Source organism: Ptychodera flava, chromosome 20 (assembly GCF_041260155.1).
Source record: "Ptychodera flava strain L36383 chromosome 20, AS_Pfla_20210202, whole genome shotgun sequence".
In the NCBI taxonomy this organism is placed as follows: Eukaryota; Metazoa; Hemichordata; class Enteropneusta; family Ptychoderidae; genus Ptychodera; species Ptychodera flava.
In genome coordinates, this window is record NC_091947.1 from 3,701,011 (window position 1) to 3,728,144 (window position 27,134).

Here is a 27,134-nt window from a genome sequence, read left to right on the forward strand (position 1 = left end):
GAAATACCAAGTGTACAAATATAGAGTGAAATAAGTTTGGCATCTACTTGAACTTTTAGGGTGCGGACAAATAAATATTGAGTAAGCATTATTATTGCTTGGTATGCTTTTCACAAAACTGATGCAGAATGAATGAATGGAAGTAAAGTGACATTTTAGTATGATTTTGTGTAGCTGTGAATATCATGTTGCGGTTACGGGCCACAGTTTGACATTGGTAACCCAGGTAAAAATCAGCAAGCCTTAGATCTATAAATGACCCTATTTCAAACGTTGTCCCTCAGCTACAACATCATGTATTTATCTTGAGATTCAGGAATCTCACCCATCTAAATCTAACCCTTCTAGCCACGAGTTAACTGAGCCCCACCTATGGAAACACATTAGACACAAGATGCCGGGGAACAAGAATTATTTGATCATTTTTTTCCATCCTTCCCTATTTTATATTTTCGGACAATTAAATAATTAAAGATCACCGTGGAATGAATTGAACAAAAATAAAATAACTGTAAAAAGCATGAAGAGCTTATTATGTCATGGTCTCCAATCCAATTCTGTAAAACATTTTACTATCGCGCGTAATCCAGGCAGGTTCGTGAGAGTTACATGCAGGTTGGCTCAAAATGTTAGGTGTTAATTTTGGCCTGGATTACGCGCCATATTTTGCACCATGTGAACATTTATCTTGAGTTCATGAGATGAGAGGTGAAAAAGGGATCCATGTCAAAATTGCACAATCTGATGTGAATATTTCAGTCGGCAACTATTTCATTCAGCAGAGTTCCGTAAAGCATCTTGTAAAACTGAGGGAAAACTATATCGTATACTCGCGCATGCCGCATCGAGGGTATCTCATTTCTTCTCTATCTCACGTTCTGGTCACAGGAGTGTAATAATTTTGGACCAGTATAAGCGACCTTTTACATGTAAGTGTCGGAACGGATCGTGGATTTTATAATTTTCGTCAAATTTTCACAGAATGGTCGTCTTTTATCAAATACACCCAAACTTTTGGCAAGCATTGAACGACTTCAGGGGGTGACTCACCCTACTGACATAGCATAGTCACTGTTGACTGCATTTACACTGATTCACGTGTATTTCGGATTTTTCACGTCATGGTTAGAATACTAATTATGAGTAGATGAAAATGGCTAGGTGCACTGGACACGCGAAACTGTCGACGATTTTTAATTTTCATCTTTGTGGAATATTCATGGGTAGCATGGGTAGATATTGTCAACTTGGGCGATATACCCCTACATGAAAATATTGGGAATACTCGCCCCGATGAAGAATCTATGAAAAACATTCTCATTCAGAAGTAGATTTTTCGAGGGTTCTTACGATTGATAAACATGTCATTATGCATCTTTATTGCTTGGTCAGCAACTCACTTATTTCTTCTAACGTCCGAATGTCATTTGTATAGAATGGTTTGAAAATCTAAACTGAAAGAAAATGAAAATAATGATTAAATTTTAATGGCTGAAGTTCGTCATAAAGCATTGCGAGCGGGTGCTGTGTGATGGCAGCAAGTTGTCTTTGCGCTCTCTTCAACTTTCTTACTTTACGGTATAGTTATATTATGTATAGCAAAATATCGCGCTATAATTATTAAAAACAGCACTTGTCCCATCGGTATTCTTCTTTTGTGTTAATCTTGTTTATTCAAATGTATGTAATTATAAAGTCCAAAAATCTTTGCAAACACTCTATAGAACACCATATTTTCAAAAATTGGAACTATTTTCCCAAGTTTTCAAAGTGTTAAAAAAAAGTTATATCGTGAACATTACCATGACGCGTGTTTCTCTTAATCAACTTGAACATTTTATTTTTGTGAACAAAAGTGCTCTTTTCTACTTTTAATCTCCCGTTAAGATAGAATAAAGCCATGTTCACATTCTGTTGTGTATATTTTAGGTCAATTGTGGTGTTTTTGCCATAATTCTATACAAACCTTTGTAAAATTTGACCCACGCAAAAAAACCAAAATACCCTTGATTGTAAAATTTAACCCCCCCCCCCTAAAAAAAACTCTTTTGTACAAGTCGACCCCCTCCCCGTAAGAAAAACAAATGCTCCCTTATCTAATAACAGGGGATGTATGATATGCCTTCATAACTATTTGAAATGTCAATTCTCCGGCATCATTTGCCGCAAAGCTGTGACTCCATCATGCACGGTGACGTGACACACCATGCACCTTATGGAGTCAGAATATGGTCGGAAGGACGATTAAACATTCGAATTTCAGAGAATCTCCCTGTTTATTTCAAGTTATGATTATTATTACCATGCGTACACCCGTAACCTCTGAAGTTTCATCGTACAGTAAAGTTCCGGTATGAAGGACGCGGAGTCCAAAAACTTTTATGTCGCGGAGTACGTTAACTTTGAACTTAGACCTCTTGACAGCTGTATGTAAGCACGAGAAAACAAAACAAAACTTTACTATATCTATAAAAAATACACATCTAACAATCGTAAAATCAAGCAGTAAATGGTGGTCGGTCCAAAACCTGTGCTGCCGGTGCACTGCACATGCACTGCGCCTTCGTGCTGGCGAGCGGACGCGCTAAACGAGTTCCCCAGTCTGCTCGACATAGCGGGACGCATTGTACGACATTCTCATCAGAACAAAATTCGACTAGAAAAGGCGACAAAAAATACATGGATTTGTGTCCTCAGCTTGGTATTTTCCCCTATGAGTAATTCCGCTGTACAATGTACTCTGGCATATCAAAACGGTGAACAACGTTAACCCAATCTTACGTTATGAGCTCCGCATACTTGCGCAAAAAAGGAGCATTTGCATTTGGCGCACACTGCTCACCATTTCTTCGTTTCACAAATTGTCGTTTACCACTTACCGCACGGCAACAGCTTGGCTTCGACATGAAATTCTACCGAAAAAAGACCTGTATTTAAAAAAGTGGAATGGCCACAAACAAGAAATCACCGGTTTTCGGCGGGAAATACGGACAAAGTGAAAAGATCTGTAGTATAACCACTCCCGACTCCACTGATGTGTAGGCCTAATAAAGACGTGTTTCGCTACCATGATAACTAAGGTGCGCACTCATTTGGGACCTAGGACTCACGTACACCAAGAAGTAGACGCAAGATTACCTTTCCGGCAATTTTTAACCAGCCACAGGTGTGCAAAATCTACTAACTCCATGCATGAATGAATAAGACTTGTTTATAAACTCGTAAACAACTTGCAGGTGTGGAAACCAAGGGAAACTAATCACATTTGCAGTTCTATTAAGGTAGTATCCGCCTCGAAAGTGAAAGACTTAAACTGTTGATCAAATTTTCCTCAAGGAATCATTCAACATTCTCTGTCAAAATCAATAATAAAAATCGGGGGTCATCGTGCAAATTTTGGCACTAGAGAAGAAAATTAACCATGATTTACCGATATTTGAAATTCAAAATGGCCGCCATCCCTGTGTTAACTCTGTATAGCTAGAAAAGCAAAGTTTTTCGATTAAAAAAAATAAGACGGTGACAGTTTTTCTCATTCAAAGGGCTTCATAATGAACCCCCACAAGTGGTAGATCGGAAAAGAATTGAAAAAGTTTGTGATAGTTCAAATATAACCCGAGGAACAAGCCTAAAAATTACTGGCACTAGACCCTATACGTAAAGTTGAAGAGTTACACAGATCCTGCGGAAAACAAACCTAATAACGTACGCATGTTCGATGAAACAGTATTTTGAAGTCATACATCAGCTCAATATGATTTATCAAATAAATAACAAATGAGCAAATAACATCCCGTAATTATCGAGCAAAGTCATCTGCGAGAACGGTGTTGGTAATATTTGTAATCATGGTCTCACTGGCATTAGGTAGGAAGGGATGTCAATAGACTTACACAGCAAATGATCGTTCCGAAAAAACATTTATTTCACTCTCAAAATTGCCTGCAATTTGTTCAAAGTTCCTTGCATAAGGATATTCAAATGTATGGCAAAAACTGTCAAATCCACTGGTAAGTATCCCTTAAGAAACCTATTGAGCCTAACTGAACGTAAAACACTTGCAGTCGCTCCATGGAACGTAACTTTCAAAAGAGTTCCATCCTATCGAAGCCATCTGTGCAAGGAGCAATGCACTTCCTAGAATAGATATGTTGAAAGCATGAATGACCGGTTATTATACATCTACCATCGACAACAATAGAATTTTGCGTGCGCCGGCCCCATTCCCTGCGGCTGTATCTGCGCGTTCACTGTCGAACGGTTTCAAGGCACTCATTGGACGAGTGCCAGAACATGTCTCTCGCGCGCTCTGTACATACATAGGGGTCGCCTACGTGTCCGTCCCCAAGGGTGGGTAGGTGTTTTGTTGTATTGCTAATAAAGGTTTATTCTAGTAAACTTTGGTGTTTCTGTCTTGCAATGCCCTTGACAATCTTGCGTAAACGTTTTATCAGCATGCTGCATCTATTATCTGACCAGTTTGATTGCCTAATTCGCCAAGCAAGCAAGGTAGTAATTTAGTCTATTATCTGATGAGTTTGAGTGCCTTATTTGCCAAAGTAAGCAAGGGTAAATTACTAATCTGTGGACGCTGTCACCAGATTATCACCGGATTCAGTTATACATATATATATATACTTCAGTTATACCTTGCTGGTGCGTTCGTTGTTGACTTTGTCAAAGTTAATCTGGTGATAATCTGGTAACACTGTCCACAAATTAGTAATTTACCCTTGCTTACTTAGCCCATGTGCGGTAGAGCGCCACACACGTCGAAATATGGTTGAGTCGTCCATGGATTAAACGTAACTAATTATCACGAAATATTCATATATAGTTTTCCAAACATATCGGAATTGAAAATCGGGGGTTTGAAGTTTCAAATTATCAATATTTAGCCCCTAATCACATTCCAAGTACTACGCCCTCAAAATGGGGTCAAAAATTTTGCAACTTTGACCCCCTAAATACCACTTCCGTCGTTTTAACAGTTTGAGGATAAGGCCAAGAAAAATAAAAAGTTTGTTTCTCATCCTCGCGCGTCAATTCAGACCCGCCGCGTCAACCTTTTTTTTCTGCTCAAAAGTAAATAAAATAAAAAGATAAACGTAAAAAATACGCAAAGAAAGTGCATAACACAGTGTTGTATAAGGCAGAACTGTAAACAAAATAACTGACACTAATAAATGATTCCATTCAATACTGTACACATGTCACTTATATTATGCTGTCAAAACTGTGCATTGCTTCACTAAAAGTCAAACCGCAGAACTATTGCTATACAAAAAAACTAAAGTAACGCTGCTGTTCATTTATCTCTGCGTGCATTCCTATGCTGTTTTCATGTTTTTGCGTGTTCTTGTTGATTGAACAATATAAAAAATTGAGTAAAAAAACCGCGTCACCGCATCATTTTTGAAATATGTCTAGGATGAGAAACAAACTTTTTTTATTTTTCTTGGCCTAAACACAAAGTTTCGAAAGGTATGGTAATAAGATTTCGTACTGCTCGTCACTTATGAAACGGCTTTGTTCACTACCCTGTCCGAAAACTGTCACACTCCTACTATCTTGCAGAAGCGCGTCCGAGATAGCGTTGCACTCTTGCGCTATAATTTGTATAAATCAGAAGAAAAATCGTTAACATTGCACGAAAACGGTCACTACTCTGATAATTTGATGCCCCAGTCAGGAATGTAAGATGTATAATAATAAGGTTATCACGAAAATACCGCAAAGGATGCACTCTGACATTGGCGCAGCGCATCGCCCGACGCGCGATACGCTGCGTCAATGTCCTCGTGCATCCTTTGCGGTATTTTCGTAATAACCTCGTAATGCCCATATATAATAAGCATATTATACACCTACTAACGTAACCTATGGGAGTTTGACCGTCCAATAACTTTCCGTATTTTGTATAGTACGCGGAGTCCCGAATACGGGAGACGCGCAACGCGCTGGGACGTTCTATTTTTAGGTGTAATATGCAAATTTTCAGGGGTTTGTAGAATTTATTATTATTTCAACAATCGCGCGCGTTCCACTCATATCGCGCGTGCCGCGTCAATGCGTGTACGTAGCGTCCAACCAATTTATTGAAAATTGAAAATTGAAATCACCTTCAAAATGCAATTTTCATTTTAATGAAATAACAACCAATTTTTAATATTCGTTTTTTCAGACAAAATTTTTATTTTACCGATTTTTTGGTACGGTTTCCGTGGCCAATCAATTCTCAAAAATATTAAAATGCATTTTAGCACAAAAAGCGTTACTTAAATGATTGAAATAGAATTTTATTTTTCATATTCATCTTAATTGAAAATACCAATTGACAGACCAATTTTAATAAAGCTTCTATTATTTGGTTATTAATGAAACATAACTCTGTTTCGCCTTTTTCATATTTTGAATCCGAAATGCAATTATCAGTGAAAACAAAATAAAATTTAATCTATTAGGCCTAATTCTATTTTATTTCTTAAATTTCAAAATCACGTGTTCTGGATTATTTTTAAGGAAAGTTGCTTGTTTTCATATTATAATTTGTATCCTAAAATGATGTTTTCATTTTCAACAAAGCAAAAAAAAATCATTACCAGTAACAAAATATTACCTAATCTTAAAATAAAAAAATAGTACTATTTTCAAGATTCGTAAAATTTATTACGGGACATTGTACGTATTTTATGAAAAACGAAATGAAGAGAACGGAAACTCTTTGTAATAAAATCATGTCTTACCGATTTAAGAGGAATTTGCAATTTTACTTTGCGAAAATTAGAAATTGAAAATTGAAAATTGTAAGTTTCAACCTTTTTCATTTTTTTGAAAATGGTCGAAAGACGACTCATTTGAATTTTCAATTTTCAATAAATTGGTTGGACGCTACATACACGCATTCGTGTCCCTCAAAATTTACCATAGAATTAGTTTATATGGACGATTAATGGAGGGCGGTGTCTAATAATAGGGTTATACACAAAATACGGCCCTGTATGGACGAGGGCTCAGTGAGTGACGTATTGGACGAGCCGAACGTCACTCACGTGCACTGAGCCCTCGTCAATACAGGGCCGTATTTTGTGAATAACCCTATATAATATATTGCGTTGATCTTAGCCCAGACTGTTGTTAATATAGCAGATATATTTATTGAAAGAAAGTGGTCATTGACAACAAAACTTAAGTAAAGCAATCAAGGAAGATCTCAGAAATAGAACATTGGCTTAATAAAGTCTGATAGCAACGCCCTAATTGGATACTCCAGATCTCTCTATACAACAATCCAGTAGAGAAGTGATACATATTTACATGTAAAAACATAAAGGCATAATGCAGTAAGGTACAGTGTGCCTGCTGAGAATCAATCATTATTTCATATTTTTAATTTTGCGTTTTTATTTTTGCCTCCATTTACAAGTATTGTACATGAAATATCGGGAAAATCGTTGGGTCATACTGGTTTTTCAATCACAATTATAGCTTTTCATGTAACAAGCGATCAAATGGGACTTCAAGTCTGCACAGGAAAGCCATCTTGTGAAAATGAAACCGGTGTCACGATATACTTGATATCATTACTTCGGCAAATTTACGCGAAAGACAAAAAGTTGGCACTTAAACAATAGGAACAAATAGTCCTTGTTGCCATGGAATATAAATATAACGACAAAACACGCGAGGAAAAATATTGACGAGGGTGAGCGGAAGATTTGAAACCTTAGGGTCTCTTTGTTTTTAGTTGGACGAATCAACAGACAGTCGTTCGGCACCTGGTGCTCATAAATACGGAGAAGTTCTGTTTACATTATGACATGAATCACGTGATGAAGACGTGTTGAGATCGTGTATCGGCTGTATGGCCTAGAATGAGTTTCTCCCTACAAATTACCCTACGGTCGAAATATTTGCCCTTGGATATCAAAACGTTTCGCCCAAAGGCGCTTCAAAACAATCTCTACCCGCCACAGGAAAACGATCAGTTGACTTCTTTATATGGCGCCGTTTGAACTTTGAATTTGTGACAATCACTGACAAGATGTGCAGTTCTGATGATGCAGACGGTGATCTGCATACATGTGTAGCTCGGCAATCGATCATCATTTTAAAATGATCTTCTAATTACAACAGACATGTTCTGATATTACACAATTATTGAATCCAAAGTAAAGAGATGATTTTTGTGAGATTGGCGGCAACATTTTACAAGAAATTCTATGTACAACAAATTTTTGGCGGGATCGCCTCTTCTGTACGGAAACTTCCATCATGTGACCGTAGATCGATCAATGAGCGTCGAGTACGTGTAGGTAGTCGTCATCGATGAGCTTCGGGAAGAGAAGTTGCCTGGAGAAAAACGAAAGTGTAAATATTGAGTCATTAGTCAACTCCGAAGTCGATTTTCTCTTGCTAGGAAAGCCGTGTTTCTAACTAATCTTCTAACATTTTCATGAATGGCATTTTATTACAACTGAGTCTTGAGAACAGTAAAACTAAAGTCGTATTCTTGTAAATACTGAAGCCGTAAAACCCATGCCAAACGTCGGAACATAGCTAGATATTGACATATCACCCTTTGCAGCCCATTGTGCACGCATACGCTAGTTATAGTATATTATAATGCGGTCGTTACCTGAGGGGTATTAGAAGGAGAAGGACAATCGGGAACCACATTTTCACCAACGGTTCATAGGCAAGACCGATCACGCAGACAATGATAAGGCAGAGCATCTCCAAGAAAGTGAAGAAATGCATCTGCTTCTGTGGAACTCTTCTGACGTAGTGATTTGGCGGATATGCTGTCTGTTGTTGGAAAAAAGGAAATCAAAGTAAAGATAAAGAAAAGAAAGGCAGCTTTTATTGGTTCACGGAAGGAAGAAGTTGGTCCCTTTGCAAGAACGAAAAACGTAGTTCTCTCCCTCTCTCATATCGTTGCAATAACAAAAATGTAACAGGGGAAAATGGATTTTCGTTTCAGCCTGTGTTTACTAACCATCGAATTAAACGTGACAGTTACTCTGTAAACAGACAGACAGACAGACAGACAGACAGACACACACACACACACACACAAAGATCTCGAGACAGTTGGACAAAAATCTCATCAATGGAGACGATCATTCTCGAGAAAACGTGTCAGTGAAAGACGTATTGGGAAACATGTATATTGATCAGCAACTAGCAAAGATGGACTAGAGAGTAAGTTACACTGATTCACAGTGTCAGGCACGTACTTGGTCGGTGATCAGCAGCAGCATTCTCTCAAAGAATTGGTTGTCACTGAAAGCCCGAATTGCCAAGAATACGTAAATGCCATCCAAGACAGACTGGGGAATGTACTGCAGTGGATACGGCAACATCAACAATGACAGCGCCAACAGAATATGGGAAATCAAAGTAGACTGTCTCGTCTCAGTGGTCCTCACGATTCTGAAAATTCGAAACAAGAATCATAAGCACGTTGAAAGAGAAATCAGAAATATCACCATCAGTAATTAAACTATATTAAACAAAGGCAATAAAATTAAAGTAATTCGCTTATGATATTAGTGTACATGGACCAGATCGTTGAGAAGATCGAAGTATATACTTTTGTGTTTCAAGTTACGAGTTTCTTTAGAAGAATGGTGATAGAATGTCGATTGTCTGCGTAAATTATCCCAAAAATATTTTAAAATGCTGAGTGGTCTTACGTAGTAACGACATATCCTTGCACCACACGTTCTTCAGTGTCGGCCAGATTCTTCACATGCATAGGTGTGTGAGGGAGTTTACCGTGTACCATTGGCCAGCCACACAGCGACGACAGTGCATTAAGGAGAGCAACCACTACCAGATCCCAATGGAAAGCACTACCTTTCTTCAGTCTGCGAGAAAAAAAGGTTGTAGAAATTTTTACCGCATCGTCTTGAAAATTGCATTGCTCTGCATAACTATTAGACTGAAAGATCCGTAGGGGGAGCGTAGAGAGCGCCCTCGAGCGACGGATCTTTCAGTCTACACAACTATTTCATGGTGTGAAAATTACTCAAACAAAGTTTACGAGTTTAAAAGACGGAGCAAAACACATCTTCGTTCTTGGATTAACATAAAATACCTTTTTTTTGTTTCCAGTAGTTCATAACTTGTCAGTTGGCAAAACTTATTGCCTCTCAGAGAAGCAGATTCCCAGTATACCATTTGGATCTCGCATTGATCACATTCCCACACACGGACAGCACAGACATGCCATGTGGTTAAAATGCAACAAGTTTACCATAGTCTTAGGCTAGAGAAAAAAAATGTGTTCATCGGATTTTATGGCGAGCGATTTTTTTTTTTTTTTTTTTTTTTTTTTTTACGCCAAAGGTAACCGCGGACAAGGCAAATAATCTTTTCCCTTTTTAGGCTAACCAGAAATATCTAAGACAAGATACACTGATACTGGTTATTGAATTCAACAGTATGTTTCTCAACAACAACATAGGGAATTACATATTCAGTCGGTTTTTGCACAGCAGTGTCATTCAGAATCCAACATGCCCGCGAAAACCCGGCGAAGTGTAGGGCGCCGCCAGCGGCGGTACTAAATCATTTGCAATGCAGAAGTATGAATTTGCCGAAATCAAAAAAAATCCAAATCGGGCAAAGTAGAAGCGGCAATATCGATGAACAATTTATTTTTCTTTCTGGCCTTACTCACTTATTTTCTGGTGCAGATGCTACTGATTCAGCAATGCTGTGATCCACGAAGATAAGGAGAGAATGGAAAAAGCCAAGCAAGGCTGCAGTAATATATCCGGATGCGTCCAAGCCACTGTTTGCGAAGTCGGGAACACGAAACACACCTGCTTCAGTGTAGCTCCATGGTTCGACTACAGAGAAACACAGGTTAAGTCAGGGACATGAAAGCATAGAACGTAAACTAGAAACGTGTAATTGCTCCTCAATGTCCAGTTTCTTGAACTTCGATTGTAGAATAACGCATAATGATATCAGTCTGCGATACGTTATCTACTATCCGGCTTTTCTAAAAAGGAAATCGCAAGGAACAATTGACGTGAACTCCTCGTAATTCCATGTTTTGATATATCGAAGAAATATCTCTGTCTAAGTGACAATTCAAAATATCGCTTTGCAATTTGAATTCCAGTTCCGTAAGCTGACTATTAAAATGTGAAATTTTTCGTGAGTATGATTTCTCTCATATCGGTATTTTTCGTCGGTCGCTCTTGTCAGGGCTGTAGCCTGACCAAATTGCCGGGGGGGGGGACCAGACTCAGCTACGATTAGACTAACTTAGATACATTTACATATTGTCAGTGTGGACAATTCCAAGGGGGAACTGCCCACCAACCTCCCCATTGGCAACCTTCCTGCTTATTAGGTTTTACAGTTGACATCTTTTTCAGAGAAATTTCAATGGTTACGGTTCCTCTTTTAAGTTGTTGAAGGAAATGATTGCTTTGATGACCTACCTTCGATATGTCTGAAGAAGAAGGAGTGCACGAACGCCCACCAAATTGTGGTAATGGCTAAAGCTTGGTCGGCCAAAAGCACCACGCGGACGGTCTTCCCAAGGTATGGACTTGAAGAAAATGGACGGAAAAGGTACAACAGATGCATAAGAACATCGTGGTTACAACTGAGCGTCGATACTTCCAATTCCGAGGACAGTGAACTTGGGCAATTGAGTAGCATGTTGCAACTACACATTGGTTTTTATCTTACATTTTTGATGAGTATAATCCACGACGTTACATACCGCCGGGCGCAGTTGGTCAATTTTCAACGCAAATCAAATCTCTCTCTCTCTCTCTCTCTCTCTCTCTCTCTCTCTCTCTCTCTCTCTCTCTCTCTCTCTCTCTCTCTCTCTCTCTCTCTCTCTCTCTCTCTCTCAACATACAACAAATATCGGGTTACTCACCTGTTTCTGAAATAATGCAAAATCAATCCAAGTGTTGGCACAGCAAGGACCATGAACAAGAATAGAATAGACTCTTCGGGCGCACATGGTACACATTCGCAGGCACTGCCGGTGAGGTTAGCCATAGTGTCATTGAAAACTATGCAAGGTTCGTCCAGCGTACCGTCCCATAGACAGTTGTAGTTCTCCGTGAAGTCTGTGGGAAGAAGGAAACCCGTTAGTGGGGTCGTCAGGTGATTGGTGACGCTTATATTTCATGGGCACCGACGCTGGTGGGCGATACAATAAAACATAACGGTAAAAACGCATAAATTAAAAGGGGAAAAATCCAGTTTGATGCTGTGCAACATCAATATCTGTGAAAAACATCACGTGGCATAGCAGGGAATAAATATTAACGAAATCAAATAGACTGAAATTAAGACCTCCATTTCCAAAGTAATCTTAACAAAACCCTTCGGGTGGAGCACTGCCTTACTTCAATGATTGAAAAACATGTCAACGAGAAATTTGCATCATTGACTAACCGTCAGCAGTATCCAATATGGCGTCCTTCAGGAAGGAGGCTGAGATGAAAAGGGCAAAAACTTCATCCACCATTCTGGTTGAATACTTCATGTATTTGCTCACATCAAACAAGGCGAATAGGAAAACAAGGCCCGAACTGATGAATCCGACGATTGCATAAAAGCTGAAGAATTCATATCCACCATCAACAGACATCTCTTTAATAACTGCAAAATACAAATATCAAAACAACTTCTACTGATCTGTTGAGTGACGTTTCATCTTGTGTGACTGATTTGATACCGTAGATGCATTAATATGAAAAGACAAATAAACGGACTCGGGATAATTGTACCAAGACCCAAGCCAATGTTCGATACTTTACTTAATGTTTTATCTCTTTTGTAAGTAAGGATGGTTACCTCTATTTCAAAAGTTGATAATAATTGTTTAAAAGTCCAAAAATCGTACACCTTTTTTCAAGTTGTCGTGTAAAGAAACCTCGTCTCTTCTCTTTTTAATGGTATAATCGAAGGACAGGTCTTTTAAAAAATTTTTCAGTGACAAGTAATAATGATAGCTATGCAATCTCAATGACGAGAAGACAGGTTAGTTTCCGGAGGGGCACCTTGATACTACAAAATCGCTTAAGGTGAATATTTAAACACGGGAGAAACTGAGGTACAATGACAGTACGAATCTAGAGTGTATGATTCAATGGATGAACAGATACTTTTGATATTAAATAAACTTACGCTTTGCGTAGATGGCCAGCGGAGCTGAGGTCAATAAAATGACCATAATTTGGCCTCCTATCACGGCGTAGACAAGACCAGCTATTGCAAGACTCACCATTGCTTCTTTTACACCTGGTTGAATAAAAAACAGTCAAAATTTCATCAACTGATAGTCCAGTATTTTTGAGCTATCAGTGCGTTTTCTAATACTGGTTTAAGTTTACTTTCGGGTAAGATTTAGAGAAATTATGAGAATTCACATTTTAAACTGTTTTAAGCTTTTCAAGCGTGTTAGCAACAACTTTTCCGTTCAATATAAGGGGTTTGCTGTTAAATCATGTGACATTTAATGTATTCCAAGTGAGAAATTGCTTCAGTACATTCATATCCCTTAAAGCTGAATTGCTCAGCAGAAAATATGTTAATTAATCAATAGACAGCATGTATAGTAAAGCGGCCTTTGGGATTGTTTGCAATCTCGAGACCTCAGGGATCGTACATTGAATCTCGGAAAGTACCGAATGTTAGAAGTCAGAAATGCGTTTGTTCTGGTTCCAAGATCGGCCAGTTCTTGGGAGTTTCATTTTTAGAATACTATATCTGCAATTTCACACATTTTTCGACCGACAGCCTATCAATATATTTCTGCAAAAGCCACAAAGCTATTTTTTGGCATTGCAGATTTTTTTTTTTTGACCACCGTCTCACAAGATCCCATGGACAATAACTTCAATTTTTTATGTTTAGAATTAAATTATAAGAAAGTTACATGTACGTGGACCGAACAGGCATGACAACCATTTGTTTTTGACAAATCTAGATTAATACAATGAGAAATGTGTGGTTACTTTTGAAAAGCAAGTTTTTTCTTACCAAAAGCGCCCTCAGTGTTCTTGTCGTTGAGGGCACCCAGGGCGAGAGTGTTCAGCAAACAGCAGAAATAGAGAAAGACAATAGTTGTGATGAGTTTTTTAATTTCATTGGCGTTTCTGAAACCTGAAAGAAAAAAGAATTATATCATTTTAATCACTCTACCATAACTTGCAAACATGTTAGTTTTATCAAAACGTGTCGTCCTCACGCGTATCCACTCTGGGCTCAGTCACTGTGAAAAGTATTTAGACGAACCGTTTAAATCCATCATTCAGAATATCCCCATACTAGAGCCATTATATTTTATTTGTCTTCGGAAGTACATGTAATGTGTTCGCAGATTTCTTACCGTCGATGTAATCACTGAAGTAATGAGGCAGTCTCCGTTTGATATCACCTCTGATTCCTCTTGCGAAACCACATCCGGGACCCTAGACGAAAAGAAAATACTGTCAGTTGTACATGTTTGGAAAGTAGCATCGAGCATAAATGGAAATGGTTTGAACGCTACTGTCTTATGCTCTCTCTATCCTTTAATTATACTTTCAGAATATAAGATTAAGTTGTACAACAAAATGTACTTTTAACTTGAGTATGTACATTCGTTCCACTGTTCCACGCTTTCCTTTTTGTGTTGAATGATGTACATTACATGTATATTATGTGATACCTTTCTTGTCCTCCTCTTCGTGTAGTAATTTTTACAGAACAAATAACATTTGTTCCTGACATGTGCGGTCAGAAAATAAATACATTCGTATCAAGAACAAACAATCAGAAGGGATAAATTCATGAATGTGTTCACATACATGTAATTTCTATATCGAGTTTACGGTTTTCTTTTGTTTGTAATGATTACACATTAAGCTAGTATACGCCTCGAAAGTGAAAGACTTAAACTTTTGCTCAAACTTTCCTTGATGAAAATTTCGACCATTCTCTTACCAAAGTAAGAATAAAAATCAGGGGTCACCGTGCAATCTTTGGTTCCCGATATTTGAAATTCAAAATGGCCGCTGTCCCTGTGTTAACTCTATGAGGAAAAATAAAATTTTCGATTTTCGAAAAACTAAGGCGGTGAAAGTTTCTCCAAGAACTTTAAAATGAACCCCCACAAGTGGTATGTCAGTAAAGAATTGTAGAAATTTGAGAGTCCGAATATCTCACCGAGGCGCGTTCTATACCTTAAGCTCACTTACCGGGTCGGCTTCAAGGAAGGGACTGGCTCCAGCTGCATCCATACTAATTTTACGCATCAGTAGATTCCTTACTTTATGGTCTGCTAAGTCGGAATACCTTTCATCTATTGCCTGAAAATTTTATAGGACCATGTTCTAATAGGTAGGGTTTAAACGTGCGATGGACTCATAAAACGTAGGAACTAAAATAAAATAAAATATAACAAAATGTGCAAAGGTTTTGGACTGCTGCATTCACAAGACTTTAGTTTACGCAACAATTGCGACTCTATGCATGAACAATTGCAAATTATCTTTTTCAATACAATATAATCTTTATTGTCCCAGTTTATTAATTCAGTTTGGACTTTGTCGCTTTCTCGCAGCCATGAATAGTGATTCATTGCTTCAAGAACATCTGAAAGGCTAACATTATCGAGTATGATATTGGATATTATCATAGAGACAGTATTAAAGGGATTATAGAGCCAATGATATTGTTTTACCATTTTGAACTGTTTTTGGTTTTTCGCTTCGCTGAGTTTCCATCGGAACTCAATGTCGGAGAAGAGAGTGGCGAAGGTCAGCGATGTCTCCTTGGCACTTTTGGTTTCTTTCTGAAAGTTTGAATTGAGAATATTGCAAAAACTGTGAATCCACAGAGGCTTGATAAACGAATCACACCAATACACAATGACCGTTCTCATCTCTATGCTGATATCGTTTCTCTTAAATTTACACGAACAAACATCTGAAGCGTTCAATTTCCATCATTTCTTTTCAAAATTGTCATGTGACTTTTTAGCATGAAAATATAATAATATAATGTTTTGATCACTTAAACATTTACAACAGAACACCACATGAAAAATAAATTTATACTTATTAGCTTGCAGCCACTGTCGACTATCCTACAGTGCAGTGACAAATGCCATTCTGTTCACGAATTTTGCATTTGGTAAACAAGTATGCTTGTAAAGTACAAAATTGCACCTGACACTGGATTATGTAAACCAACGCGATATTCGCAAATATGTGGAGTATATATACGTAACCACTCGACTGGAAAATCCGTCGCCCGAGGGCGCACCCCTCTGGGAGCGGAGGGAGCGTCCTCGAGCGACGGATCTTTCAGTTTAACATAACCACCAGCGTTCCTCAACCGTCCTCCCATGTGCTATTTTCAAATAACGTGGGCAAGTGGCTCGTCCGCCTGCCGACCGTAACGGTGATTTTCACCCAGTGAAGAAAAAACCTACAAGATGTAAAATCGTCTAAGATTAGTAGCCTACCCACCTCTTCTGACGGTGCTACCACGAGGACAACGAACTTAATTTCGGAAGCTCCTGGGCCAAGATTAACATGCTGCCTGAGTCGAGCTATTGCATAGCGGTGCCTAGTGAGTGTGTTAATGCTTGTGCTGCAAATCAATGAACGAGACACAAAACCGTGAGATTTCGTTCGGAATAGGATACCAGCCATCGTCAAGTTGACGCCATATTTTTGGCCGACCATCTTGGGTTTTATAATTATCCTCGCACTATGCTTGGGAGAAAACTATCCTGCGGTATCTACGTCATATATTGATAAGACCCATACAAAGAGAACAAACAAACCATCGAGTACCTCTAAGGGGAATATGATGCGCTCCATTCATACACTCTTTCTTTATCTTTACTGTCATGGATAAGAAAAAGACGCCAAACTTGTCATTCCATTGGTAGACCTAAGACATTCAACCACGTTTAAATCCTAAACACAGCTGGAACATAACAAAGTGCCTATCGCTGAATCGATCATACTATAAAAGACACTGAAAGGTCAGAATATTTATGGCACAATGCATTATCCATATCTGTACTGAGCTTTGTAAGACTTGTAATACTTACAAGATACACATCCATGTTTCTTCCCAGTAGACATTATCGCCGTGGTACACATTTCCCTGTACCATGTTTGAAGGTAGTAAACCTACAAAGAAATCACACATCATAAGAAACATTATACACATGAAAGCAGGTATTATGTTAATAAGCCACAAGTATTTACGTGGAGGGGGCCAGTGGAATTTAAGAAACGGAAGAAGTGTAAAAGTTGACTCCCTCAAAGACTTCATTCGACTAAAATATGACCCCTGAATTCGATTGTAAAATGTGACCCTCGATCAAAATTATTGATTTGGTGTATAATGTAGCCATGATGTGCCATCGAGATGTAGCGTCGAATAGCACAATTAGTTAACTTTACACTCTGGACACTACCAGTGTAGTTAACCCCAGTTTCTTGTTCTATTCACCACAGAATCCTAAAATATTCAGTATACTTCTAGTAAACAAAGCTTCCACATGTAACGAGACCATAGTTGTTGACAAATTAATGCAAGTCCTAATGCTATTTGGATACTAACAAACACTACTTGCACACATATTGCCTTTTCAAAACCTTCTTTATTTTTTAAATTGTAGGGTATTTACTCTGTTTTCCAGGCCAGAAGTGTCATAGTGATACAAGGAGTCAGTATTCTTTATCTCCATTATGCTACAAGCCGGGATTTCTTCAGTTTGTTGGGGGTTTACTTACTATTACAACCAGCACTGTTGCTAATAGAATCCTACTTATTTCGTTCCAGACTTTATGCAGAGTAGACCATATTCTATTCCATTCTTTTGAATTTTCGGTTCTATTTAAAAATTTCATATATTTTCATAATTCATTTGTAAAAGTTGAACCCCCTCCGCAACCGTTTTGTAAAAGTCACCCCTAGTCCCCCGCGAAGGCTCTCTTACACAAGTCAAGTGAATTCAGTCATCATAACTGAAAGAGTGCCACGTCGGCTAAACTGTATGCCAAAATTGATGTCAAAAGTCAGGTTATAGAGGTCCACAATTTCCGGGACCACCTTTCTCAGGATTCGGCTGAGGAACGAAGGTGAGTTTATTGAAAACGACAATTTGTAAAAGTCATGGCTCATAAAATATTGCTAGGTTTCAATAGCGCTGATCGCAAATGACGTCACTGTTCTCTTCATTAATATGCATAAATAAACATTTCTCCGCATTTTCCGCATAAACGACGAAAATAGTACCTGCGAGTGTTAGAATGGCTATTTAGCGTCACACTTATTCGTATGAATTGATGACTGAGACTACAAGCTGCAACAACAGCCATGCATACAACGACCAAATTTGTCCGAATTTCAGCATATTTGTCCTAAAGTCGCGCGCGTGCAGCTATATTTAGTAACAAATCCGAAATCGCGATCAACGCTATTCTAACTGGAGTGGCTCTATTCACACCGAGAAATAGGTTCAATGATGATTCTATGCATAGCCGCATTCTGCCTAACGAGACAATGTTTCGTCTCGCGTCTTGCCCTTATCATGAATTCCTTACCCTTCCACGCAACTGTAAAGTGAAGTTACTTGATTGAATACAATAAAGGTCCAACGACTACAACAGAACAAAACGACAACAGCATCGAGATATAAGGAGAGAGAGATGTATATAATATATATTATATATATATATATATATATATATATTATATATTTTAATATAGAGCATTTAAATTCAATGTGCTTTTTGTATGTGCATTGGGAAGTTCACGTACTGCCCCAATCCCCACCCCCAACCCCTGCTGTCCTCATGTAATCAGTAGTGTAATTGATATGGTTGGAGTTCCCGTTTTCAAAAGAAAACTGATTGATCGTTTACGGAGATTTACTTACAGAGATCATCGGCAAATAACTTCTTGATACAGTCACTTGTGCTCACTTCGCTGTCCTCTGGCAGCATCGAATTGAGCATGTTTTTGATGACGTCATGTAAGTTTGTTTCCGGCAAATCAAGGAATATCTCTGCATCGTTGAGTAAATTCGTGACATCCTGTCCTGTTCGACGTTCCTTGGCAAAGTCTTTCATTCTCAGTTTCTATGGATACGAATATTGTAAAAACTGGTCAGGTGAGATAAGAAATGTGTGGTTGAACTGAAAGGGAGATGACGACTAGATATCATTACATTCATAATATATTTGGAGTACATTACTTTCAAGTGTTCTTCGATTTTGGCACTAAACATGATTCACCTGATGAATGTTCATTATTTTCTCAGGGTCATTCCATTCGTGTAACTTTTGCATTTATGACTGAAAATCTCATTTAAATGGTGCAATTGAATAGGTGCTAAACTTTTGAAGGCAAGATGCGCCTCGGGACGGATATTCAGATCACTCGAAATCTCACAATCTCTCACCGGCATTGTGTGGTTTATCTACCGTCTTTTTCGAGTGTATGAAGGTTAAAATTCGTTTCTTTTCAAATCTTAATTCTGCGAATACTTCCAGTATTCGAAAATTTGAAGGATAATGCCTGATTGTTTTTTGCTCTATATATTATCTGCTTATCGCTACCAACAAAAAGGTTATCATAACGTTGCATTAGGTGACATAAATCATTACATTTACCGTGGTAAATTACGACTATCATGTACGTCAACTCAACGTTTACATCATTACTAACTTTATATTGAAGTACTACACGAATCGCGGCGTTGGTCTTACCTCTCTTTTAGTGTATATCAGTGTTGATCTCTTTATCACTCTCATTCCATCGACAATTTCTCTCAACAGGTCCCATCCTCCTGGAAGCGTCAAGAGAACAATATGATATTATATATACTGCGTTGATTTCTGACCAAGACTCGATGGCAGTTTCACGACACCTAATGATTGTGTGCTGTGTAAGTCCATATCTGGGGATTTATATTAGGGTTGCAGTTGTACTCTGAGTTCGGTCACTTGTATTAAATTAACAAATCATACATTTTCACTTGGGGGCCACTCAAAAAATTCATACGCCGCCACTAAAAATGTACATTACTGACGATAAAAATTGAGTGGATAATATAACGAAATTTCTTTCAGTAAAAACTATATACTTACGCAGCTTGTCGCCGTTATTTTCTCTTTCTCGTTTGGTCTGGACTTGCGATGCGTAGAAAGCCAAGTCTGTGATGGAAGGGTTCCGCGAACGGCTACCTTGGAAGTTTAGTGTGACGTCATTTCCTGTAGGATAGGGAGCAACTTCGTCGGTGACGTCATCCATTTCGATTTGCAGTCCTTTGTTGTCGATACCTCCAGATGAATCAGCCATTGTTGTAACTCCAGACAATGTCTAGCAAAAAGAAAAAGCAGCGCCTCACTTAATATATAATCTTCCTTTCAAAGCACCCCATCGCGTTCACAATGAGAAAAATAGGATGGGTGTTTAAGTAACTGTTTTCTGGGGACCATGACTTACAATACTCTGTGTATGGTATCTGACCTGACAGTCGAATCTCTAATTTGAAGTGCTAGCAGCAGTAAGTTTGATAATTTTTTTCACTGCTTTTGTCTTTTATGCAAATTACTGTTTCTTGTCCTACTTCCAAAAGCATACTGAGATGCACAGTATTCAGTATTCAGCTTGTCAACTCAGCCTATACATCAGACTGCATTGTTATTGTTGACAAGTGAATTCTGATCCCGACTAGAATTCAAACGTACACAAGAACAATTCCTTATACGTATATATATAGGTACTGTTTGACAAGCTACAGTTGGTTTTTTAACATTCTCAGGGGTACAATAAGAACGTGCATTTGACATTAAAACAAAAATAGTGAAAAAGGATACATCATCAAATATAAAATTTTACGGGGTTTTAACATCACGGATAATAAAGGACTTTGAAAAGGTATAACATCGTAGACGTTTGTCTTGTCCTGAAGGATTTGCTTTGATTATATAAAATATTTCCTCTTATATCAGTGTCCTATGTAACCTTTTCACATAGCTCGGTCAAAGGATATTTTAGGGGTCATGCAAACTTTCACCATCACCCCACTTAAATGTGAGGTGACCTTTCCCCAAAATAATATTGTAAAAACGGTAAATATTTCTTAAATATCCACCAATTTTAATTTCAAGTTAAGTTCAATCCACCAATTTCATAAAGTAGCCCATAGTTACAGATGAGCGTTTTGTTATATAGTTACACTTTGAAACGAAATGCAGATGAATTTTCACTTTCAACTTTCCAGGGTGGTGTTGCTTAGTAGTATATCTTACAGCATTCGCTATACTTCCTCGAAGTCTAGCAAATCGCACTGAGGACTAAATTTCAACGGGCTCTGTCGCCTTGACAGTGTCTTGTCAGTGTAATAGCGAAACATTGGTTAGCGACTAACTTCCTCTTACACCCATCAGCTTGCTGACCGATAGAATTTAAACCGTTCATTAAATGATCGACATAAAGACAAGCATCAACTAACTGGTGGGTTGCTCTAGGTATGGATAACTTATTTGGACTGTAAAAATTTAGCTTGAGTTTAGAAGACAAGTACTAATAATGTAACAATCAAAGTACCCAGACAGAATATGGTCAAAAATGTGTATCTAAATCTCAATATGATATCTGTTATTGAAAGACCGTACTTGAACTGCCCATACGTTGTCGAAGAAACAAGTTCATTAATCCAACACTCGGAGCATACAAGCGTCGCCATTCAATGACTGAAAACATCACTGCTTAGTTAATTATTTAGAACCTGCTGTAGCAAAGTTACTGATGAAAACATAGTTGATAAATGACAGCCTACGTCACAGATGGCATGAGATATTCAGTATGGCATGAGATATTCAGTATGGCATGAGATATTCAGTATGGCAGGTTTGGAAATACATTTCAGAAATACGTTAACGGAGTAATCGATTTTTAGAAAAGTTTACAGGTAAAAAACGATAAATGTGACGTAGAACAGCAAAGTTGTTTGTAACTTGAATAGAATCAGTATCGATTTATAATGTTCTATTAAAACTGCTTTGATTATTAAAATGGTGCGATGTTGATCACATGGTAGACTCTATGAAATCTATCGACATTCGTTTGTGCCTTATAATTTTACATTCTGTAGACAGCCGCTGAGGTATACATATGGGAATCAAAAAGAACTTTATACACTGGCACTAGCAAATGCTTGAAAGGAATGTCTTTATAGCAGGTAAACAATCAAAAATCAAAGAAGTTTTAGCCTGTATCCATTTCAAATGTAATCAAGGAAACAGGCTCCGGCAAAAGATAATACCCCGGAGAAACTAGATAGAAGAGAGATTTAAATATGAAAATTTGTTCAAGTGTCGCTCTCAGAAACCTTGAATTGAGAGCGGTCGTAGCTTGCCACCTGAATACGACTCTAAATCTTTATCTGCTAATGCATAAACCACATAAATAGGTTAATATCGTCATAGTTTGGCTGACAAAACCCACATCGTCAGAATATGAAACGTATTCTATCGCAATGTAAGACGATTGTGTGTTCTACGTCAACGTGAGAGAGGGAGTTGTTCAACGAACGCCTGTCCGGAAGGAAACTGTAAAAACTTTAAACTTATTTCGAGCATAACTGTCAGTATGAGGAGAATTCCTACCAAACTGAAGTTGACACATACTTCATCCTTTGTCTTGGTCGTTTGTATTGTTCTTGCTTCGACATGTACATGATTAAGAATATGATCTACACACAGAAATCGGAAGTACAGAGAATGAAAATGTAAATTTTAATTTTAAACCCTGGACATTTTAATAAACGATTTGTTAACCTACAACGTACAATATTTACATAGTGACATTATGACCAGTGGCATATCTTACTCAGGACATCTTGGAAGGAGCAAATTGAGAAACAAGGCTAGTCAAAGACAAGGTATAACTGTATATTAATATATCTGAATTGATGTCATTGAGTTCGAGTCTTAGAACATGTAATACGTGGGACTCAAATTCCATTGTCTATCAGGCTAAGGGTTCCGCTCTGTTCTGTATATAAGCAGCTGTTTGCTCGGCAATTCGCACAGTTTTCGGAGATCCGCAAAACCAAGGTAAAAGCAAGAGTATCTTGGATCAACGATACCACGAAGTATGAACGAACTGTTATGTGAAACCCACGGAGACGCGTGTTGTTCATGTTCTGCACACATACCTTAGGCCAAGGGTCATGTGTGAAACGAGGAAATTTTATACAACGCTTAATGATAAAATTTTAAAGATTTGCTTCTTCTAATATTTTAATATTAATATTTAATAATGCGTATTTATAATGTAGGTACACTTCTCTTGATCATTTATTCAAAAGTTAGTATTTGAATTCAATACGGAATAGATATTCAATTTTTTGGTTTAACACAAAGCTTTACTGTCCTGTTTTTCCAACCACGTGGATACATGTACTTTGCATTAAGTTTGTTTTCAAGGACACACAAGTCGGTTATCTTATCGGGATTCTGCCGGAGAAATTCTGGGTAGGTGCTTTAAATTCATGAAGATAAGGCATACATTTCTTACGTTCACGAACTCATGACTGATTCCTTGCGTACTGATAATAATCCGAACTGAAATATTAGTTTGGCATCAAACTTGATGGCCACACATTGCATTGTGGGACAGGTAGACACTGACGTGCAGTTCAGTGGCCATCTTTGTTAATGTCGGCTTTGACGTAACATCCCGGTTTATGTCGATCGACTGTGTTTAATCGTTAAAATATATACTTGAAATAAAAATATATTTGAAGTAAAAGACCAGAAAATATAAAGTTACTATTAAGATGAGATTAATCACCTGAGAATGAATTACTGCAGCTAGGTTGAAAAAAGTGTTCGTGGGACTGAACTCTAAGAATCGCAACCCCTCTTTCTCAAACTTTATGTAGGGAGACACAGATAACTAGCACTGCCTATATATCCGGTAGATTCCACTGACAAGAAATAATCGGGATGGGGAGACATGAAGGTTTGGTCAGTCGCTCTACATAGTAACTTTCATTTAATATTCAGACACCGACGTCTTAGTGGCATTCAAGCAGTCATCAAAGTGTAAGCTTTGAGATGTGACCCATGACTTGACTGTATGATGTGTATCAAGATCCTACCGGCAATTATTGGCAATGCTGATCACTAAATGTTGCAAGCATTCTAAAGAAACACAAGTGAGCCGCTTTAAAGAAATATAATACATATGATACAGAAGCGGGCTAACAAAATCTTCCAATCTTATTAACTGCGTGCTAATATTTCCTAGTATAAAGTGGGGATCCTTAAAATTTTGTTGGGGGCCTGCTCCGTCTATTCCTTAATTTTCTCAGCGTTGGCGAAATACCAACCACTTTCATGATGTACCTTCTAAGCAGTAAAAATGTTTTTAGACAAATTGATGGCCAAACTTTCTGGATAAAATCTATGTTCTTTCACGTAAACGTGTACAAATCTCAACAATGCTGCTTCCAATTGATTTCTAATAATAAAGATTAAGCTTACCTTCTCTCAGAACAGAATATTGTTTCCAAGCGATACAGCAGCGGAGACAGAGAAGCAGTCCGTAGGCCGATCTCAGACCAAATGAGTGAGAAATGTCCGCCAAGCTGAAAATGTGCGACTGCGCCATACACAGCAGTTCACCTTTGCCTTGTTTTTCAGCGATAATGCTCTTTGCGACTGTCGCCATTATCATATTATTATGTTTGACGTCACAAAAGAAATCACCTTTGGTCACATTTCCTACACTCGCCTTCACAACTTGGCCTGACATAACGATATCATTAGTATCGCCATAAGGTGAACTTAACACAGCGAATTAATAACTTCTTGTTTGATAATTAAAAATTTAGCCTTGCAGCTATTCTTAAGTCGTTAAAAATAACTTTTGTTATCTAGGTTAGTGGGTAAGTCACTACTGCTTATTAAGTGTACACTGGTTTTACATTCGTCTAACTACATCTCGGCAAATCAGTATATCAAAATTGTCTGATACATTCCGTATCATTCAATTCAGATTAAAATGGATTTGTAACTTTAATGTATAGCTGCTATGTGGCGCAAATTCAATAGCAGCAATTAAGATATATATAATTACAACAAACCGATGGCACATTTCATTCTAGACTTGTCGAAAATATGCGTTATTTATTTTGATGGGCAAGCAGGGAGTTGTTCTGTGGAACTCAATGTCTTGCATGTTCCGGCATCTCCGAAAACTTTGATTACCCACGGCTTGACCTTTGAACGCACTCTGTTAGAAATTATTTTCAGAACCACCGGGTTGTTGCAATACTTTAAAAATCTCTGCCTCTGTTGGCATGGCAACGTTCCTATTACTTCAAAAGGTACAAGCTAGTTACTAAATGACCTACTGTAGAAAAGTACACCAAAAGTTATTCCAAGGACAGCCCACTCCTAACTTCTCCATGACTTTTTGGTTCTGATCACGTGACATGACGAATGAGTACAAGATGCAATTGGTCAATCAGTATGACTCAACAAATCCTAAAAGTTTTCAGATTTTTAAAAAGTATTTACATTAGAAGGAGTCGTTTCGTTCTGGTAGAGGGGAACGTATTGTTATGCTCTGTGTGCCTCAGAGTTCAAGTGAATCAGGATTGAACACACGTACACGTTAGGTTTCTCTACGTATTTTCAAGTCCAAGGAAGATGGCAAGGTGCACAACGGCAATGATCTTAAAGTATATTCTTGGATCGAATCATTTGATGTTTTATCTTCGGTATACATCGCCAGCGTTAGTTGTTGGAGACTGTATCGGGTGAATGTGTGACAAGACAGACCAGGGATGGTTGCAGTGCCGACGTCAGCTCGAATTTCTCGCCGTCTGTGACCTAAAGAGACTTTGCTGATATTTATAGCCGTGTATCTCGTGCCAACAATCATGCCAACCTCACTGAATCAGTTCACTGTGCTCGTACAGATGCTTGTATAACTATGACAGCCTGGAAGCAGCGTCACGAACAACTCTAACTGGGCTACGATCAGTAGGACAGTCGCCGCTTTCACAGCCGATTACGATCGTGATGTAGTTCGACCTAGACCAGGGGACAGTGGGATTTACGTGTTTAATAGATTACAATTCATGTATGTTGGCGAGAAGACGACTGATACGATCAAGAATATTTCAATTCTAATGCAAAATTAGGGAATTAGTCATGCTTTCCAATAACACTAGAATACCCCTAAATTGAAAATCATCGCCAGTAAAAACAAATCAAGTTCGCGGTATGATCGATACCAGCAAGCAAATGTGTTTTAAGTTTTCATATCTATGACCTAACCTTTAGCATATTCTGGACGATAAGGATTGTTCACAACTGTCGTGCTTATCAAACAGCGCATTGTTTGTCAAGACTAAATAGAGTCACCTCTGATCACAGTTCTATCCGTCGCCTCGAAGTTGCAACTCAATTCCATCGAAACGACATCAGATACAGGGCTCGAAATTAACTTTTTTCCTTGGTAGTCCCATTGGGCTACCATTTTCTGAAGTTGGTAGCCCAGTGACAAGGTCTGGTAGCCCGTGCATGAATGAAGATTTTTTTTGGAAAGGATATTTTATTTATATCTAGACAATGAAAGATTTATTTTTTATGAGTCTATTCAGGAAGTGAATTTTCTAGTCATTTAACATCGATACCAGCAGATCATAATAGCCTTAGGAGAACGGTGACGCCTCAAAGTTTGACGACCTATCCACACATACTCAGAGCTTATACGCAAATTTTGATGTTCGCCATGACATGACACTCCACTCAGCACGTGTAAACACAACGTAAGTCGGCTATGAATTTCAGGATGACAACTTGGTACAGTTACGTTCCTAATACTTTCGTGCCAATTTTGACTATATTTTTCCACCATGGTACACTGTCATTGGATGATCTCGTACACTTTGGAATGCGTAATTTGTGGATGGCCCGACAACTTTTTTTGCAGTTTGAATAATTTTTTGTTTAATTGTGATTGATACATTGTGATTAAATAACTATGAAAATGAATTTTCATTGGTCATCATTTCCCGAGCCTGTCATCCAAGTGCATCAGTTCAGATA

At 38.1% G+C, this 27,134-nt stretch overlaps 1 protein-coding gene across 1 annotated transcript; it reads right to left on the reverse strand.

Moving 5' to 3' along the window:
* Nucleotides 1-3,906: 3,906 nt before the first annotated feature.
* Nucleotides 3,907-24,641, reverse strand: LOC139119784 (solute carrier family 4 member 11-like). The gene is made up of 20 exons (XM_070683672.1): nucleotides 24,558-24,641; nucleotides 20,148-20,379; nucleotides 19,767-19,846; nucleotides 18,935-19,136; nucleotides 17,096-17,177; nucleotides 16,503-16,626; nucleotides 15,713-15,823; nucleotides 15,228-15,338; nucleotides 14,378-14,459; nucleotides 14,029-14,151; nucleotides 13,174-13,287; nucleotides 12,439-12,645; nucleotides 11,912-12,107; nucleotides 11,463-11,572; nucleotides 10,688-10,859; nucleotides 9,699-9,872; nucleotides 9,240-9,435; nucleotides 8,639-8,808; nucleotides 7,519-8,352; nucleotides 3,907-4,901 (listed from the first exon to the last, which is right to left on the reverse strand). Exons 2-19 carry the CDS (start codon nucleotides 20,356-20,358, stop codon nucleotides 8,292-8,294), a joined length of 2,526 nt encoding a protein of 841 aa, XP_070539773.1. The 5' UTR covers nucleotides 20,359-20,379; nucleotides 24,558-24,641; the 3' UTR covers nucleotides 3,907-4,901; nucleotides 7,519-8,291.
* Between the last annotated feature and the right edge of the window lie 2,493 nt (nucleotides 24,642-27,134).